This window comes from Bos grunniens, chromosome 7, assembly GCF_055505025.1.
Source record: "Bos grunniens cultivar Pamir isolate PY7600 chromosome 7, Bosgru_T2T1.0, whole genome shotgun sequence".
NCBI classification, from domain to species: domain Eukaryota; kingdom Metazoa; phylum Chordata; class Mammalia; order Artiodactyla; family Bovidae; genus Bos; species Bos grunniens.
In genome coordinates this window covers 110,427,204-110,446,832 of record NC_141171.1, presented here as the reverse complement: position 1 = coordinate 110,446,832, position 19,629 = coordinate 110,427,204, and the positions used below count along the sequence as shown (strand labels likewise).

The following is a 19,629-nucleotide window of genomic DNA, read 5'->3' as shown; positions in this document are numbered from 1 at the left end:
CTTCTCTCCCCCACAGCCATATCTAATTTACGATCCAGATGCTTTCAAAGAATCATAGTTTCCATCAGAAAACAACTCATCTGGCTGTCCTTTCACAAACATGACCCAAGTGAGTGAGCTGCACACCGCAGTCCTCTGGACCTTTGTCCTTTGGATCAGGGCTCCTGGCTTCTCCAGGACACGTATCCCTTAGAGACGCTGTTATATAATGAAATAAACTTACTGTTTTCTTTAACACTTTGAGAGCATAAGGCTTCTGGGTCCCCTTCTGTTTGCATCTGTACACAATGGATGTAGCACCCCTTGAGGGGGAAAAAAGACAAAAAGAAAATGTTATGCTCTCAGTAAGAAATTAAGGGGAAAGCTTGAAAACAAGTATCTCTTGCAGTTACCCTCATAACTGACAAGTGTTTTACGTTGTACTACAGGACTCGACAAACTTGAGAGGACGTTTTTCTATATAATTAAGAATGCCATGCTGAATCTTCCTGTTTGCCCTTCTTCTTCTCGTCCATCTCTGTACAAGTGACCTGTTGCATTCGGTCACGGCTCATCGGGTAAACACAGACTTTATAGGACCTCTACCCAATCTCACAGCCTGTGGCCCTTCCTGAAGGCAGGGGCCTGGACTACAGCAAAGCTCGGGACTTCAGGGGGAGGCTTAAGTCCCGCACTAGGCCGTAAAGGTCAGGAGAGTCTCCACGACTCGGCAAGGGTGCTGGGGACCTTTAAGAATTTACACGGCATCACTGGTACCCTGCTACCTCCCCAGACCAGGGTTAGCCCTGTGGAGACACTGGCTCCTTTGTTGTGGTGAATTCTGTTACCACTTACACACGCACTAACAAAAATGATGACGTGAAATGTCCAGGAGAAAATACTATTGAAATGGTTAAAGGTATACAGAGGAAAAGCAGACTTATCCCTCTATAAAAATTTGAAGATGTACAGAAAATGTTTACCTGTAAAGGAGAATGGTAAGAAGAGACTCCATAACTATCTATCTCTATGTGATACATGTGTGAAGTTACTAAAAAGAGAACATTAAAAAGCAGGACACTGTGGTCCTGATGTACCCTCTCCAGTCATGAGAGCAAGAGAACGAGACAGAAACAGAGAGAAACCACACAGGCTCAAGTACAACCTGAGAGAGAGCTTCAGATAAATCTCGAAATAAGATCAGTTGAAGCAAACTTGTCAGACTTTGAAGATTAGGCCAAAGGACTAAGGAAGGTAGTCCTAAGGAATGTATCTTATGATACATTCACTCTAGTGGTTCTGAAATTTTAAGAACAAAAGAAATTTATAAATCAAACATATTCCTAGACACCTTTGCATATTAAATTTTTAACAGAGCCTCCAAGAGTCAGGAATTGGTGATATAAATGTTAATAGGTAAGAACAATTCCTAACAAGTGGTGCTGGGAAAACTGGTCAGCCACTTGTAAAAGAATGAAACTAGAACACTTTCTAACACCATACACAAAAATAAACTCAAAATGGATTAAAGATCTCAATGTAAGACCAGAAACTATAAAACTCCTAGAGGAGAACATAGGCAAAACACTCTCTGACATACATCACAGCAGGATCCTCTATGACCCACCTCCCAGAATATTGGAAATAAAAGCAAAAATAAACAAATGGGACCTAATTAAACTTAAAAGCTTCTGCACAACAAAGGAAACTATTAGCAAGGTGAAAAGACAGCCTTCAGAATGGGAGAAAATAATAGCAAATGAAGCAACTGACAAACAACTAATCTCAAAAATATACAAGCAACTCCTACAGCTCAACTCCAGAAAAATAAATGACCCAATCAAAAAATGGGCCAAAGAACTAAATAGACATTTCTCCAAAGAAGACATACAGATGGCTAACAAACACATGAAAAGATGCTCAACATCACTCATTATCAGAGAAATGCACAGAGAAAACCACTATGAGGTACCATTTCACACCAGTCAGAATGGCTGCGATCCAAAAGTCTACAAATAATAAATGCTGGAGAGGGTGTGGAGAAAAGGGAACCCTCTTACACTGTTGGTGGGAATGCAAACTAGTACAGCCACTATGGAGAACAGTGTGGAGATTCCTTTAAAAACTGGAAATAGAACTGCCTTATGATCCAGCAATCCCACTGCTGGGCATACACACGGAGGAAACCAGAAGGGAAAGAGACACGTGTACCCCAATGTTCATCGAAGCACTGTTTATAATAGCCAGGACATGGAAGCAACCTAGATGTCCATCAGCAGATGAATGGATAAGAAAGCTGTGGTACATATACACAATGGAGTATTACTCAGCCATTAAAAAGAATACATTTGAATCAGTTCTAATGAGGTGGATGAAACTGGAGCCTATTATACAGAGTGAAGTAAGCCAGAAGGAAAAACACCAATACAGTATACTAACGCATATATATGGAATTTAGAAAGATGGTAACAATAACCCTGTGTACGAGACAGCAAAAGAGACACTGATGTATAGATCAGTCCTATGGACTCTGTGGGAGAGGGAGAGGATGGGGAGATTTGGGAGAATGGCATTGAAACATGTAAAATATCATGTATGAAACGAGTCGCCAGTCCAGGTTCGATGCACGATACTGGATGCTTGGGGCTGGTGCACTAGGATGACCCAGAGGGAGGGTATGGGGAGGGAGGATGGAGGAGGGTTCAGGATGGGGAACACAGGTATACCTGTGGCGGATTCATTTCAATATTTGGCAAAACTAATACAATATTGTAAAGTTTAAAAATAAAATAAAATTAAAAAAAAAGAACAATTCCAACACATTTAAAAAATTTGGGGGAAGACATAACACATACACAAAGAAACAGAGTTGCAATGGAATAAATGAAGGTAAATATAAAATTCTACTTTATTTTTAATTGCTCTAAATGATATCTATGTGAAGCAAAAATACTAACAACTCACTGTTTACGGCACATGTAGAAGAGGCATGACAACAGAGCACAGGAGGAGGAGGAGGCTGAGGAAGTGCCGCCAAAGCCTCTACCACAAGCTCAGTGCTGTGACTGCTTTATAGTAGACTCTGATTAATTAACGATGTACATTATACAACCCAGGGCAATGAATAAAATTTTAATTACAATTTTTATAAAACAGAATAAAATTTTTTAAATAAAAAAGTCAATAAGGAAGCTAAAACGGAATCAGAAATGAAGTACTTGGGGGACAAAACAAAAGAAGAGATTAAAACCAAAACAACTAACAATATGGTATATTTTAGTCCAATCATATAAATATTATATCAAATATGAACTTTATAAGCATACCAATTAAAAAATAAAGATCATCAGTCATATGCTAAAACAGACTGCACTTAATAATCTTCAGCCTCCATTTGTAGCCATGATCCAAACAGATAATTCCATATTGCTTTAGGGAAATTTTGTTTATGCTGAAAACCTACCACTCTAGGGTACATTCCATATTTTTGGACACGTATAAACTCCTTCAGTCAGTGATTTGCTTCTAATGAACAATTTATTACTTCAGGTTCAAATAAAAAAGACCATCATATTACATGAAAAAATCAAGACCAAACTCTACATTGTGTACAGTAAACTCATTTGAAATATAAAGTGTAAAAAGGTTAAAAATAAGATGATAGAAAAGAGATACTAAGCAAACACTAAACAAAAGAAAGCAGGAGTAGCTCCATTAATATCCTGTCAACCAGACTTCAGAATAAAGACAAAGATGAACATGACTTAATTATAATGTTAAGAGGGCAGTTCCCCCGAATGACATCACAAACATGAGTGTATGCACCCAGCAACAGTGCTTCACAATACATGCAGCCAAACTGACAGGACTGAAAGGAGAACAGACAACGGCCTGAATACAGCCGGAGGCATCACCACACTCTCTCAGCAGTGAACAGAGAAAGCAGAAAAGTTATCCCCAAAGCTACGGAGGACATGAGCAACATTATCAGCGAAGCTATGCTAAATGGCTTCGAGAGAACACTACGCAAAACAGCAGAATGTACCTTCTTTTTGAAGTTAAAACACTCAGAGCCTCTATTTCCTGACTTAGTATAAAGAGAGTGGTATTGAAGGAAGAATAAACGTGTAGATAAATGGAATGGAAAAAAGAATCCAGAAATAGTTATACATACACATGACTAACTGGTTTCTGACAAAGGTAAACAGGCAGTTCAGTGGAGAAAGTTACAGTCCCTCCAACCATAAATAGTGCTGGAACCACTGGATACATATGTGTAAACAACAAAGGCAAAAACAAAAAGCCTTTATCCAAGTGCCACTCTACCAAAAAATGACTCAAAATGGATCATAAGTACAAGTGTAAAACCTATAATTCTAAAAAAAAAGCAAAAAAGAAAGAAAGATTTCTGGCCCTTAGTTAGGAAATGATTTCTTACACACACAACCAAAAGTGTGTGTTAAGTCACTTCACTTACGTACGACTCTTTGCAACCCCATGGACTGTAATCCACCAGGCTCCTCTGCTCATGGGATTCTCCGAGCAGGAATACTGGAGTGGGTTGCCATTCTCTTCTCAAGGAGATCTTCCCGACCCAGGGATTGAACCCATGTCTCATGTCTCCTGCATAGGCAGGTAGGTTCTTTACCACTAGCACCACCTGGGAAACTTACAACCAAAAGCACAGTAATTCAAAGAACAAAAAAATTGTACTTCATTTACCTTAAGAACCTTAAGAAAGGTTGCCTTCTGAAAGCCACTGACAGTGAGAAAATTTTTATAATCATATATCTGATAACGGACTTGTCTCTAGAATTAGAAACTAAGTCCAATAATAAGAAAATAATGCATTTTTAAGGTAGGCCAGAGACTGGAACATATGCTTCACCAAAGAAAATACATGAATGGCAAAAAGCACAAAGAAAGATGCTCAACACCATTAGACACCAGGGAAATGCAAATTAAAACCACAATGAGATACAACTTCACTCTTCCTGGAACACCTAAGAAAAGACAGAGTATCATGGCTGGCAAGGATGCAGAACAACTGGACTCCTACGCTGCTGAAGAAATGAGAAATGATACAGCCACTTTGGAAAACAGCTTGGCAGTTTCTTATAAAATTAATACCATACGACTGAAAGCTATGTTCATTCACAAACTTGAACATGAATCTTTATAGCAGCTTATTATTAATCAGGAAACACTGCAAACAACTCCCATATCCCTCAGCTGAGAAATCAGTAGAATACTATCCATAAATAAAAAGAAATGAACTGGAATCAGACAACAACATGGATGATTATTTAATACAACATCCTAAGTGAAAGAAGCCAGGGTCAAAAAGATATAAACTGCATGACTCCACTTAATATAAAGGGAAGTGATTTGCAAACACTGAAGAAAATGAAAAATCTAATTTTAATTTTATATAATTGCAAAATATTCAAAAATTTATGCAAAATAAACTATATTAAATAGTATCCATTCCTTAATTTACTTATCACATTAATCTATCACTAATTCCAATATATAAATTATTATCATAACAAAACCTTTCAAAGAAATTTGAACAAAATGTATTCTTGTCTAATCAACCTCAAGATACAAGTATACTAGAAATAACTTAAAATTTAAAAAAAAATTGTATATGAGAATCCAATAAGAATGTCCAACTTATTTTGCTAAGTAAGTTGCTAACATTAACAGGACTAATTTTTTCCTAGCTGTACTGAGATAAAATTGATATATAAGTTCAGTACAGTTCAGTTCAGTCACTCAGTCTTGTCTGAATCTTTGCAAACCCCTGGAGTTCACTCAGACTCACGTCCATCGAGTCAGTGATGCCATCCAGCCATCTCATCCTCTGCCATCCCCTTCTCCTCCTGCCCCCAATCCCTCCCAGCATCAGAGTCTTTTCCAATAAGTCAACTCTTTGCATGAGGTGGCCAAAGTACTGGAGTTTCAGCTTTAGCATCATTCCTTCCAAAGAAATCCCAGGGCTGATCTCCTTCAGAATGGACTGGTTGGATCTCCTTGCAGTCCAAGGGACTCTCAAGAGTCTTCTCCAACACCACAGTTCAAAAGCATCAATTCTTCAGCACCCAGCCTTCTTCACAGTCCAACTCTCACAGCCATACATGACCACAGGAAAAACCGTAGCCTTGACTAGACGGACCTTTGTTGGCAAAGTAATGTCTCTGCTTTTGAATATGCTATCTAGGTTGGTCAAAACTTTCCTTCCAAGGAGTAAGCGTCTTTTAATTTCATGGCTGCAGTCACCATCTGCAGTGATTTTGGAGCGCAAAAAAATAAAGTCTGACACTGTTTCCACTGTTTCCCCATCTATTTCCCATGAAGTGATGGGACCAGATGCCATGATCTTCGTTTTCTGAATGTTGAGCTTTAAGCCCGCTTTGTCACTCTCCTCTTTCACTTTCATCAAGAGGCTTTTTAGTTCCTCTTCACTTTCTGCCATAAGGGTGGTGTCATCTGCATATCTGAGGTTATTGATATTTCTCCCGGCAATCTTGATGCCAGCTTGTGTTTCTTCCAGTCCAGCGTTTCTCATGATGTACCCTGCATATAAGTTAAATAAGCAGGGTGACAATATACAGCCTTGACGTACTCCTTTTCCTATTTGGAACCAGTCTCTTGTTCCATGTCCAGTTCTAACTGTTGCTTCCTGACCTGCATATAGGTTTCTCAAGAGGCAGGTCAGGTGGTCTGGTATTCCCATCTCTTTCAGAATTTTCCACAGTTTATTGTGATCCACACAGTCAAAGGCTTTGGCATAGTCAATAAAGCAGAAATAGATGTTTTTCTGGAACTCTGTTGCTTTTTCCATGATCCAGCAGATGTTGGCAATTTGATCTCTGGTTCCTCTGCCTTTTCCAAAACCATCTTGAACATCAGGAAGTTCACAGTTCACGTACTGCTGAAGCCTGGCTTGGAGAATTTTGAGCATTACTTTACTAGCATGTGAGATGAGTGCAATTGTGTGGTAGTTTGAGCATTCTTTGGCATTGCCTTTCTTTGGGATTGGAATGAAAACTGACCTTTTCCAGTCCTGTGGCCACTGCTGAGTTTTCCAAATTTGCTGGCATATTGAGTGCAGCACTTTCACAGCATTATCTTTCAGGATTTGGAATAGCTCAACTGGAATTCCATCACCTCCTCTAGCTTTGTTCGTAGTGATGCTTTCTAAGGCCCACTTGACTTCACATTCTAGGATGTCTGGCTCTAGGTGAGTGATCACATCATCGTGATTATCTTGGTTGTGAAGATCTTTTTTGTACAGTTCTTCTGTGTATTGCCACCTTTTCTTAATATCTTCTGCTTCTGTTAAGTCCATACCATTTCTGTCCTTTATCGAGCCCATCTTTGAATGAAATGTTCCCTTGGTATCTCCAATTTTCTTGAAGAGATCTCTAGTCTTCCCCACTCTGTTGTTTTCGTCTATTTCTTTGCATTGATTGCTGAGGAAGGCTTTCTTATCTCTCCTTGCTATTCTTTGGAACTCTGCATTCAGATGCTTATATCTTTCCTTAAAATTGATATATAACATTATGCAAATTTAAGGTGTATAACATAATGATTTGGTATAAATATATATTGCAAAATTTTTGCCACAATTAGTTAATATACCCATCCCCCTACATAGTTATAATTTTAGAAATAACTTTTTAAAGGATGGAAAGATTAAAAGAATAGAACAACCTAAATAAATGCAAATGAAAATAATACTTCAGTAGTTTACTCTGTATTCTTTGCTGAAATTGAACAAGTAATATAAATCATTTAATGTCTATAAATGTAATTTTAGACAGAAACCACACTTTAAGTATGTTCATATAAAAACAAAAATATTATGTATCTTAACAGTAAATTTTTAATGCATAATGAAACTTTTGTTAAAGTGTTATATCCAAATTTCAAGATAAATTGCATAAAGAGAGAATTACCATAATATTTTTTGAGATACAAAGGAAGCAAAGAGATTACAACAGAGGATTTCATATTCATGGAGTTATTCAACTGGAAAAAAACTTTCACTACTCATTTCTATTCATGTATAACACATTCTTTACCAAACAGGCCAGAGACTACAGAAATTATTTCAATTAGAACTTATTTTATGTGAAGATTTTGGTGAAGAAAAAGTCAATACTTTTTTGGAGTCTGGGCCTGACTTCTATTTTCAAATTAGTTTCCTTTCAAAATAATTTAGGAACAAAACCACATTTTAGGTCCAGCCTTGTCTGATATGGTAGATAATTTTTAAAAAAGTTAAAAATGTCGACTACTATGTTTCACTCCAGAGAAAGTAGACAAACCTGTCAGGCATTTGCAAAACCATTTACAATATGTGTATATGATGACCATGATACTAGGTATATGCTATTATGCTGCTGCTAAGTCACTTCAGTCGTGTCCGACTCTGTGTGACCCCATGGCGGCAGTCCACCAGGCGCCCCCGTCCCTGGGATTCTCCAGGCAAGAACACTGGAGTGGGTTGCCATTTCCTTCTCCAATGCATGAAAGTGAAAAGTCAAAGTGAAGTCACTCAGTCGTGTCCGACTCTTAGCGACCTCGTGGACTGCAGCCCACCAGGCTCCTCCATCCATGGGATTTTCCAGGCAAGAGTACTGGAGTGGGGTGCCATTGCCTTCTCCTATAAGCTATTATATATACATACAATATATAGCATATATATAGTGCATATAGTAGGGCTTTCCAGGTGGCTCCGTGGGTAAAGAATCCGCCTGCAATGCAGGACATGCAGGAGAGGCAGGTTTGATCCCTGGGTTGGGAAGATCCCCTGGAGAAGGGCATGGCAACCCACTCCAGTATTCTTTCCTGGAGAATCCCATGGACAGAGGAGCCTGAAGGGCTACAGCCCATAGAGTTGCAAAGACTTCAGACACAACTGAAGTGACTGAGAACGCATGCATGCAATGTATACGGTGTATAGAATACTGGAGTGGGTAGCCTTTCCCTTCTTCAGGGGAAGTTGCTGACCCAGGGATCGAACCGGGTTCTCCCACATTGCAGCTGAGCCACCAATCTGCCTGCAGTGCAAGAGACCTGGGTTTGATCCCTGAGTTGGGAAGATCCCCTGGAGAAGGGAAAGGTTACCTACTCCAGTGTTCTGGCCTGGAGAATTCCATGGACTGTATAGACCATGGGGGCACAAAGAGAGTCGGACACAACTGAACAATCACACCATATATATAGATATAGATATAGATATAGATATAGATAGATATATATTTATAGATATGTATAAATGTATACATTTATACAAAAGTGTATAAATATATAATGCATACATATACACCATTGCCCTGTAAAGCTGTTGAAGCACTTGATGTTGGTACCCGGCACTATGTGCCAAAACTTACGGATATGGAGGTGAAAAAACCAGATATAATATTTATTTCCCTAAAGACATTTTAAGCAGAGTCCCTTTTCTATCTTTTCTTCTTTTAAAGAAACAAGATTGGCTAAAGACTGGTCTTATTTTCCCTTCAAAAGATCTCTAAGTGCACTAACCTAACTGTCCACCCACGAGCAGAGACAGATATCCAAATGCTCTCAGAAGGCCAGGCAGAGGTCAAGCCTACTTCAGATCAGAAGCAGGAAATCTGATGTCTGGATTCACTTCAGTGTTTTAGGAATTGTGATGACTGTGCAATGTTACGAAAATTTATAATCACTGGCATTCTCCCATTAAGGGAGGTTATAAATTAGAGACTGGCTTTCTGGGGAAGGACCTAGTGGACATTTGTGACTGGCTTGAAGCAATAAGAGCTTGGCTTCCCTTAGCATCAAAGCTTAAATCTGCTGGAAATGCAACAGAACTTCAGGTATGGAATCTCTTAAAATATAGAAGTCTGGAAGGGCTGTTTGCTACTTCGTTGTTTGGCCCAGCTGTGTCCCTGTAATGACATACTTCAGCTCACTTCAGTTCAGTTGCACAGTCGTGTCCGACTCTTTGTGACCCAATGAACCGCAGCATGCCAGGCCTCTCTGTCCATCACCAACTTCCAGAGTCCACCCAAACCCATGTCCATCAAGTCGGTGCTGCCATCCAGCCATCTCATCCTGTCATCCCCTTCTCCTCCTGCCTTCAATCTTTCCCAGCATCAGGGTCTTTTCAAATGAGTCACCTCTCCACATCAGTGGCCAAAGTACTGGAGTTTCAGCTTCAACATCAGTCCTTCCAGTGAACACCCAGGACTGATCTCCTTTAGGACAGACTGGTTGGATCTCCTTGCAGTCCAAGGGACTCTCAAGAGTCTTCTCCAACACCACAGTTCAAAAGCATCAATTCTTCAGCACTCAGCTTTCTTCCCAGTCCAACTCTCACATCCATACATGACCACTGAAAAAACCATAGCCTTGACTAGACGAACCTTTGTTGGCAAAGTAATGTCTCTGCTTTTGAATATGCTATCTAGGTTGGTCATAACTTTTCTTCCAGGGAGTAAGCGTCTTTTAATTTCATGGCTCAGTCACCATCCAAAGTGATTTTGGAGCCCAGAAAAATAAAGTCAGCCACTGTTTCCACTGTTTCCCCATCCATTTCCCATAAAGTGATGGGACCGGATGCCATGATCTTACTTTTCTGAATGTTGAGTTTTAAGCCAACTTTTTCACTCTCCTCTTTCACTTTCATCAGGAGGCTTTTTATTTCTTCTTCACTTTCTGCCATAAGGGTGGTGTCATCTGCACATCTGAGGTTATTGATATTTTTCCCAGAAATCTTGATTCCAGCTTATTCTTCCTCCAGCCCAGCGTTTCTCATGATGTACTCTGCATATAAGTTAAATAAGCAGGGTGACAATATACAGCCTTGACGTACTCCTTTTTCCTATTTGGAACCAGTCTGTTGTTCCATGTCCAGTTCTAACTGTTGCTTCCTAACCTGCATACAAGTTTCTCAAAAGGCAGGTCAGGTGGTCTGGTATGCCCATCTTCACAGCCATTTTAAACTGTCTTTGTTAAGGATATTAGCCCTCATAAGTTATTCAAAACAGTCACCTATTTTTTCAATGGAAGGAGTCTTAAAATGGAGCCAAAGAGTCTTGTTATCTTTCTCTGATGTTGAAAGTGTTCGGTTAAAGTATATAGTTATGTCAAAATATTAATCATTTCTAAACATTTCAATGAATTTCTTATTCTTCTGTTTGTTTTTTAATTTAACTTTCAAATTTTTTATTTCCAAGGTGTGTATGTGCTTGCAAAATAGATCCTCTGAATGTTCATTAAGAAAAGGTTTAAGAGGGAAGATGTGATTTATAAGAACTATCAATCAGATGCTGAAAACATCTGTGCAACTCTCTAGAGTGTCGTATTTCTTCCACATGACTGACTTGCTGTCATTTAACAAGCAAAGCTAGTGGAGGTGATAGAATTCCAGTTGAGCTATTCCAAATCCTGAAAGATGATGCTGTGAAAGTGCTGCACTCAATATGCCAGCAAATGTGGAAAACTCAGCAGTGGCTACAGGACTGGAAAAGGTCAGTTTTCATTCCAATCTCAAAGAAAGGCAATGCCAAAGAATGCTCAAACTACCGCACAATTGCACTCATCTCACACGCTAGTAAAGTAATGCTCAAAATTCTCCAAGCCTGGCTTCAGCAATACGTGAACCGTGAACTTCCAGATGTTCAAGCTGGTTTTAGAAAAGGCAGAGGAACCAGAGATCAAATTGCCAACATCTGCTGGATCATGGAAAAAGCAACAGAGTTCCAGAAAAACATCTATTTCTGCTTTATTGACTATGCCAAAGCCTTTGACTGTGTGCATCACAATAAACTGTGGAAAATTCTGAAAGAGAAGGGAATACCAGACCACCTGATCTGCCTCTTGAGATATTTGTATGCAGGTCAGGAAGCAACAGTTAGAACTGGACATGGAACAACAGACTGGTTCCAAATAGGAAAAGGAGCACATCAAGGCTGTATGTTGTCACCCTGGTTATTTAACTTCTATGCAGAGTACATCATGAGAAACGCTGGACTGGAAGAAGCACAAGCTGGCAGTAAGATTGCTGGAAGAAATATCAATAACCTCAGATATGCAGATGACACCACCCTTATGGCAGACAGTGAAGAGGAACTAAAAAGCCTCTTGATAAAAGTGAAAGTGGAGAGTGTAAAAGCTGGCTCAAAGCTCAACATTCAGAAAACGAAGATCATGGCATCCGGTCCCAACACTTCATGGCAAATAGATGGGGAAACAGTGGAAACAGTGTCAGACTTTATTTTTTTGTGCTCAAAAATCACTGCAGATGGTGACTGCAGCCATGAAATTAGAAGACGCTTACTCCTTGGAAGGAAAGTTATGACCAACCTAGAGACCATATTCAAAAGCAGAGACATTACTTTGCCAACGAAGGTCCGTCTAGTCACGGCCATGGTTTTTCCTGTGGTCATGTATGGCTGTGAGAGTGGGACTGTGAAGAAGGCTGAGTGCCAAAGAATTGATGCTTTTGAACTGTGGTGTTGGAGAAGACTCTTGAGAGTCCCTTGGACTGCAAGGAGATCCAACCAGTCCATTCTGAAGGAGATCAGCCCTGAGATTTCTTTGGAAGGAATGATGCTAAAGCTGAAACTCCAGTACTTTGGCCACCTCATGTGAAGAGTTGACTCATTGGAAAAGACTCTGATGCTGGGAGGGATTGGGGGCAAGAGGAGAAGGGGACGACAGAGGATGAGATGTCTGGATGGCATCACTGACTCGATGGACGTGAGTCTGGGTGAACTCCAGTAGTTGGTGATGGACCGGGAGGCCTGGCATGCTGCCATTCATGGGGTCGCAAAGAGTCGGACACGACTGAGCGACTGATCTGATCTGATCTGATCTGAAACCTTAAACCAGCAAAGGACAGAAGAAAAAAATGCTGAAATTATTTAATTACTGTTTTGGCATTTTTCGACCTACAACTTGAAGAATGGCTAATCTTTAGAATTTAGAAAGTTGTTATTAGACCTGGAGCTTTTCCAAGTCAATGAAATTTTACAGTCTTAAATCTCAAAAATATCATATTGAGGAATGATATTGAACATCAGGCCTTAAAAAAGTGCTCAAGGCCCAGAGTCTTCTCATTCCTCCAGGGGGCAGAGCAAGCTCCCCATCCAGGTACTGGGGTCACAGCAAGTCCTGCTATTCAGGGGCTAACACTGACCCTTGTAGTTGTCTTCCTGACAGATTCTCATTTGTCATTTCACCTACAGGTTCGGCTTAGTCTATAGCCAGTGTATTTTATATCTATTTCCTGATTTATATTCGCTTCCTCAAGACCTACAGGCATTGCCAAGTGCTTAACTTTTCAATCTGAACACCAGCTCAGATCGTTTTTATATTCTCTACTTAGTGTGCCTCCAGTTTTCTCACAACCCTGCTCATCTGGTAAGTTTCTCTCAACAGCTGCCTGTAGAACCTATTTGTGACTTGGTTCTTAGTGCCTGAATCTATGAGGACTGGCTGAAACATGACCCCTTTTATTTCAAAAATTTAACAAAACTCCTGTCCTAAGATAAACTAAGAGCTTAAGAAGCTTTGAATTCAAATGCTGAATTTTGGCCATCACAAAGTACATAAAAACAGTTCCAAATTATTAGGGTGCCTTAAGTATTCATTCTCAATCACAAAGTGACAGAACAGTAAAAACTGTACATATAAAAGGTTTTAATATTCCTGTTAGTCGTTTTCTTTGTTTGCTTCAAAACATTTAACGCCACTGCAGTTGGCCTTTAGTATCAATTATTCAAACTTTTTATGAAGACTTTATTTTTCTTTTCTCTCTTTGTGTGCGTGCAACACACAAAGAATTGAGTTTCCAGGCAAACCACTCAACACAACAATACATCACGAGGACAACTACGGCTCTTCTTTTTCCACGTCTATCATTCACTGCCGGTCCCATTTTCTTCTATTCCATATCTTCTACTGCTGCTGCTGCTAAGTCGCTTCAGTCGTGTCCGACTCTGTGCGACCCCATAGACAGCAGCCCAGCAGGCTCCCCTGTCCTGGGATTCTCCAGGCAAGAACACTGGAGTGGGGTGCCGTTTCCTTCTTCTATGCATGAAAGTGAAAAGTGAAAGTGAAGTCGCTCAGTCGTGTCCAACTCTTTGCGACCCCATGGACTGCAGCCACCAGGCTCCTCCGTCACCTGGAACAACATGGGATGTTCCAGGCAAGAGGACTGGAGTGGGTGCCACTGCCGTCTCCAGTATCTTCAATTATGATATTTAATACATATCCATCTAATCCAACCTCCACACCTTCATTAAGCCTACTAACATCAGATGCAACATCTAGTATTATTGCTTTTGTATACTATTTATCATAATTTTTCTGGCTTTACTGAGCTATAACTGACATTACATTGTATAAGGTTAAGATCATACATGTTGATCTGATACAGGTATTTACGTATTGTGAAATGGTTATCACAGTTGTGTTAGTTAACACCTCCATCATACCTCATGTAATTACTTCTGTGCTAAGAACATTAAAGATCCACTCTCTTAGCAACTTCCAAGTATATAATCCAGTATTTTCTGTTAACTACAATCACCATGCTGTGCATTAGATCCCCAGGACTTACTTATGGAAGTTTATACCCTTTGACCAACATCTCCCCTTTAACCAAACCTCCTAGCCTCTGACAACCGCCATTCTACTTTACTTCTGTGAGTCTGACATTTTCATATTTCACATGTAAGTTGTATCACTCTCCTTATTCACTTTCATCAAGAAGCTCTTTAGTTCTTCTTCACTTTCTGCCATACTGATGGTGTCATCTGCATATCTGAGGTTATTGATACTTCTCCCGGCAATCTTGATTCCAGCTGATGCTTCTTCCAGCCCAGCGTTTCTCATGATGTACTCTGCATATAAGTTAAATAAGCAGGGTGACAATATACAGCCTTGACGTACTCCTTTTCCTATTTGGAACCAGTCTGTTGTTCCATGTCCATTTCTAACTGTTGCTTCCTGACCTACATACAGGTTTCTCAAGAGGCAGGTAACGTGGTCTAGAAGAACTAAAGAGCCTCTTGATGAAAGTGAAAGAGGAGAGTGAAAAAGCTGGCTTAAAGCTCAACATTCAGAAAACGAAGCTCATGGCATCCAGTTCCATCACTTCATGGCAAATAGATGGGGAAACAGTGGCTGACCTTATTTTTCTGGGCTCCAAAATCACTGCAGATGGTAATTGCAGCCATGACATTAAAAGACGCTTACTCCTTAGAAGAAAAGTTATGACCAACCTAGACAGCATATTAAAAAGCAAGAGACATTACTTTGTCAACAAAGGTTCGTCTAGTCAAGGCTATGGTTTTTCCAGTGGTCATGTATGGATGTGAGAGTTGGACTATAAAGAAAGCTGAGCACCGAAGAATTGATGCTTTTGAACTGTGGAGTTGGAGAAGACTCTTTAGAGTCCCTTGGACTGGAAGGACATCCAACCAGTCCATCCTAAAGGAGATCAGTCCTGGGTGTTCATTGGAAGGACTGATGTTGAAGCTGAAACTCCAATACTTTGGCCACCTGATGCGGAGAGCTGACTCATTTGAAACGACCCTGATGCTGGGAAAGATTGAGGGCAAGAGGAGAAGGGGACGCCAGAGGATGAGATAGTTGGATGGCATCACCGACACAATGGACATGGGTTTGGGTAGACTCTGGGAGTTGGTGATGGTCAGGGAGGCCTGGCGTGCTGCATTCCATTGGGTTGCAAAGAGTCGGACACTACTGAGCAGCTGAACTCAACTGCAATTGTATCACACAGTTATTTGTCTTCCTCTGTCTGACATTTCACTTAATGCAATGCCCTCAAGGTCCATTCATGTTGTCACAAATGACAAGATGTCCTTTCTCACTCTTGAATCACACACACACAGCACACACCTGCTGATGGTCACTTCAGTGTTTCCATACCTTGGCTATTATGAATAAAAGTGCAATGAACCTAGGAGTACAGATCTCTCTTTGAGATTCTGGTTTAGTTTCCTTTGGATATATATGGCTGGATTATATAGTTCTATTTTTAATTTTTTGAGGATCCTCCATATTGTTTTCTATCAGCATAAGATTTCCCATTTCTCCATATTTTCACCAACAGTTATCTCAGTCTTCATGGTAATAGCCATGAAGGTGTGACTCTAACAGGTGTAAGATGATATTTCATTGTGGCTCTGATGGCATTTATCCACATGATTAGCAGCTATTTACCCAACATTTCATGTAGCTATTGGCCATCTGTATGTCTCCTTTGCAAAATGTCTATTCAGTTCCTCTGCCTATTTTTAAATCAGATTATTTTTTGCCTTTTAATTGCAGTATTTAGTTCATTTACATTTAATATTGTTAGTGATGTGGTTGGGATAAGTCATCCATACTGCTATTTGTTTTTTGTTTCATTTATTCTTTGTTCCTTTTTCTACACTTTATTGCTATTCTTTGGACTGAGTATTTTCGTATTTTCAGTATCTTATTTCATCACCTCTCTTGGCCTTTAAGATACATACCTCACTGCTTTATTTTGTTAACAGTTGTTCTCAGGGTTATAGTATGTATCTTTAACTTATCATACTCTGCTCGTAGCTCTAAAATACAAGAACCTCAAAACACCAATTCCATGAACCATCTTCCCTTCCTTCCCTAACTTTGACTATTTTTTTGCATGTATTTTACTTATGTAATGATTCTGATTCAAATGAGTAGTTTTTAAAACGATATTAAGGGAAGAGTAAAAAATTCCTTTGTATTCCCTGTACTCTTCTATTTCCATTCTGAATTTGTCTGGCATTATTTCCCTTCAGCCCAAAGAACTTGCTTTAGCATTGCTTGTAATCCACGTGCACTGACAGCGGATATGCCCAGTGTTGATCTATTTTTAAATGTCTTTATTTTACTCTCATTTTTGAGATATATTTACAGTTGATACAGAATTCTGGAGTGACAGCTTTTCTTTCTTCAGAACTTAAGAGGTGTGGTTCCACTATCTTCTGACCTCTGCTTTTTTCTGATGAGGTTATTAGCCATAATTTGCAACACTGTTCCCTATATATATATACAAAATATTATCTTTGGTTGCTTCAAAATTGTTCCTCTTTTCACTGTGGTTTATGGCTTTAGACTGTAGGTCTATGTTTGATTCTTCTGTTCATTTATTATGCTTGCTGCTCAATGAGTTTCTCAAATCTACAAAGTTCTTTACCACATTTGAAAAATTTTTTGCCTATTATTTTTTAAACATTTTTCTCAATTCTTTGTCTCCTCTTCCTCTGGGACATATATTATGTATATAATAGTCTTCTGTATATTTTCCCACAAGTTACTGAGATTCTGTTCCTTTTTTACCAGTTGTTTTTTTCTCTATCCTTCAAATTAGATTTCTATTGACTGTCTTCAAGTTCACCAACTCTTTCTTCTGCAGCCTTCAATCCACTCGTAAATCTATGAATCTTTAATATAATGTGATGTGCTTTTCAATTCTGAAATTTCTGTTAGACTCTTTTTACAGTCTGCATTTCTGTTCTGAGATACTCTGTATGTTTACACATTATGCCCATATTTTGTTCCATGTTCCTGACTGTATGCACCATCATTGTTTTATACTCTTTCTCTGCTTATTCCAACATCTGAGTCATCTCCAGGTCTATTTTTGTTTTTTGTTTATTTTTTAAATGTTCTTCCCCCTGGATTTGGGTCCGATTTCCTGCTTAACATCTAGTATTTTTTGCTTGTGTAATAGAAATTGAAAAATGACACACATTAGGTAGTATGGATTATAGTATATCTTCTTTGAAAGACAGTTGGCTTCTTTTTACTGGCAGGTTGCACTGTTGACAGATCTTTCAGATCCCACCGAGTTTGGCTTTATTTGTCATTATTACAGAAGAGATCTATTAGTACTTCTTTCTTGGTCCATAGTCATTGTCCTTGCCCTTGGGTATGATCTTTACTCGCAAAGGTTAGGTACAAACATTTTGAAATCTCAACCAAATATCTGACATGCTCAGTGAAGTCTCTTCACCCTGAATCGGCCAGAGATCCCATGTCTTCTAAGGAAACATGCCTGTTTTCCTTTTGATATCTCTGTTAGCTCTCAGTCCATGCCCAGAGCACACTGTTCCTGCTCACCTACGTAAACACTCACCACACTGTCCCCAGTTAGGCAGCCAAGATGAATACGGCACCCATCTTGTGATTTCCTTCTCTCAGGGATCAAATACCTGTGTTGCCCATTATTTAATGCCTGAAAACAATTGTCTCATGCATTATGTCCAGATAGTTTTTGGAAGTGTAAGTGTAGTATCTGGTATTTCATCATTTCCAGAGCAGAATTCTTCCTTCAGTCTTAATTTTTATCACCTTATTAAGTTAATGTATTATTATTGCAAAGGAGAAAAAGATATATTTATTCTTTATGCATTTAATAATACTACATTACAAATGTTAACAAAGTTTTGATTGAAACAGATTAGCAAATGATAAATCTGTAAGGGCAGAATTAAGAAATTTCCCTTAGGCATTTCCAACAGCTTTCTAAATATCAACAGCTTCTGCTATTGCTTCTGGAGAAAATAAATTTTGAGACATGAGATATAATTTTATTATGTCAAAACACTGTGCCCAAGAATTTCTGCTGTTGAATAAATGATCAAACAGGAATATTTTATGACAAAATAACTAACCCATTTTAGATCACAGGCCTTGAGACTATCACAATTGCTGTTTCTAAAAGATTTATGTGACTGAGAGCTGTACCAGTACCAGATGGCTGATACAAACAAGGAAGAGATTTCATCTCTCTCAGCTGAGACTGAGTCTTGTCTCTGGCATTTAGCTATGTCTAGCATTTAATATTATGAAACTGTAAGGATTAGAAATTAGTAATGATCACCTGTTTAACAAGAGGCTTAGCAGAGGCAAGGATGGTAGCTTATTTAGCACACAGATATGTTTGTTTGGCTTGCACAAGGTTTTTTAAAAATGTTGAATATCTTGCCAACATTCAAATATTTAGAGATTTCATTAAAAAAAAATCAGATTTCCAGTTTCTCTTGAATCTGGCAACACTAATTTTTAATTTGGGTCCAAGAGTAGTTTACAGCTAGAAAAGAAACTGTCATTTAGAGATGGCCTGTGGTCCCCTTACCTTATGCATTTACACCATCTCCCAGCTCCTATGCGTATACATTTGCTTCCTCCAATCTAACGAACATTCAGGAAGCAGGAACAGTTGGCAATCAAAGCAGATAAGTGTCTAAAGGTTCCTTTCCAGAGATGCAGGTGGGATTATCAAGTCCTAGAACTTATTCCACCTCTCTGCTTTAACCTTCACTTTAGTGGTTAGAAGTTCCTGATTATTTTCTGTTTCACTGTATCAAAGACATTATTGATTTAAGAGGCATCATTAAGCTTTGATCTCTAAAATATGAAAAGCTCCTACATTTAACTCTGCTATCCCAAGGACTGAAAGCTGCATCTTGATTACAGAGATGTGTAAATGTGCAATTATGCATTTAATATCAATTAAAATGGTAACATCATAAATGGATATGATTAATAACATACTTTCTAACTTAAAAGATCAATTTCAGATCAACTGCAATTTCTTCATAGTTC

At 39.0% G+C, this 19,629-nt stretch overlaps 1 protein-coding gene across 3 annotated transcripts in view; it reads right to left on the bottom strand.

The window, feature by feature from the left end:
• Positions 1-19,629, bottom strand: part of CAMK4 (calcium/calmodulin dependent protein kinase IV) — a 261,315-nt gene that overhangs the window by 136,172 nt on the left and 105,514 nt on the right. For 2 of the 3 annotated variants that reach the window (XM_086413411.1, XM_086413410.1), the window contains exon 2: positions 224-302. The exons of the other annotated variant lie outside the window; for it this stretch is intronic. In XM_086413411.1, the coding sequence (XP_086269537.1) occupies positions 224-302 (79 nt within the window). The remainder of the gene's footprint in view (positions 1-223; positions 303-19,629) is intronic. 3 annotated transcript variants of the gene reach the window in all.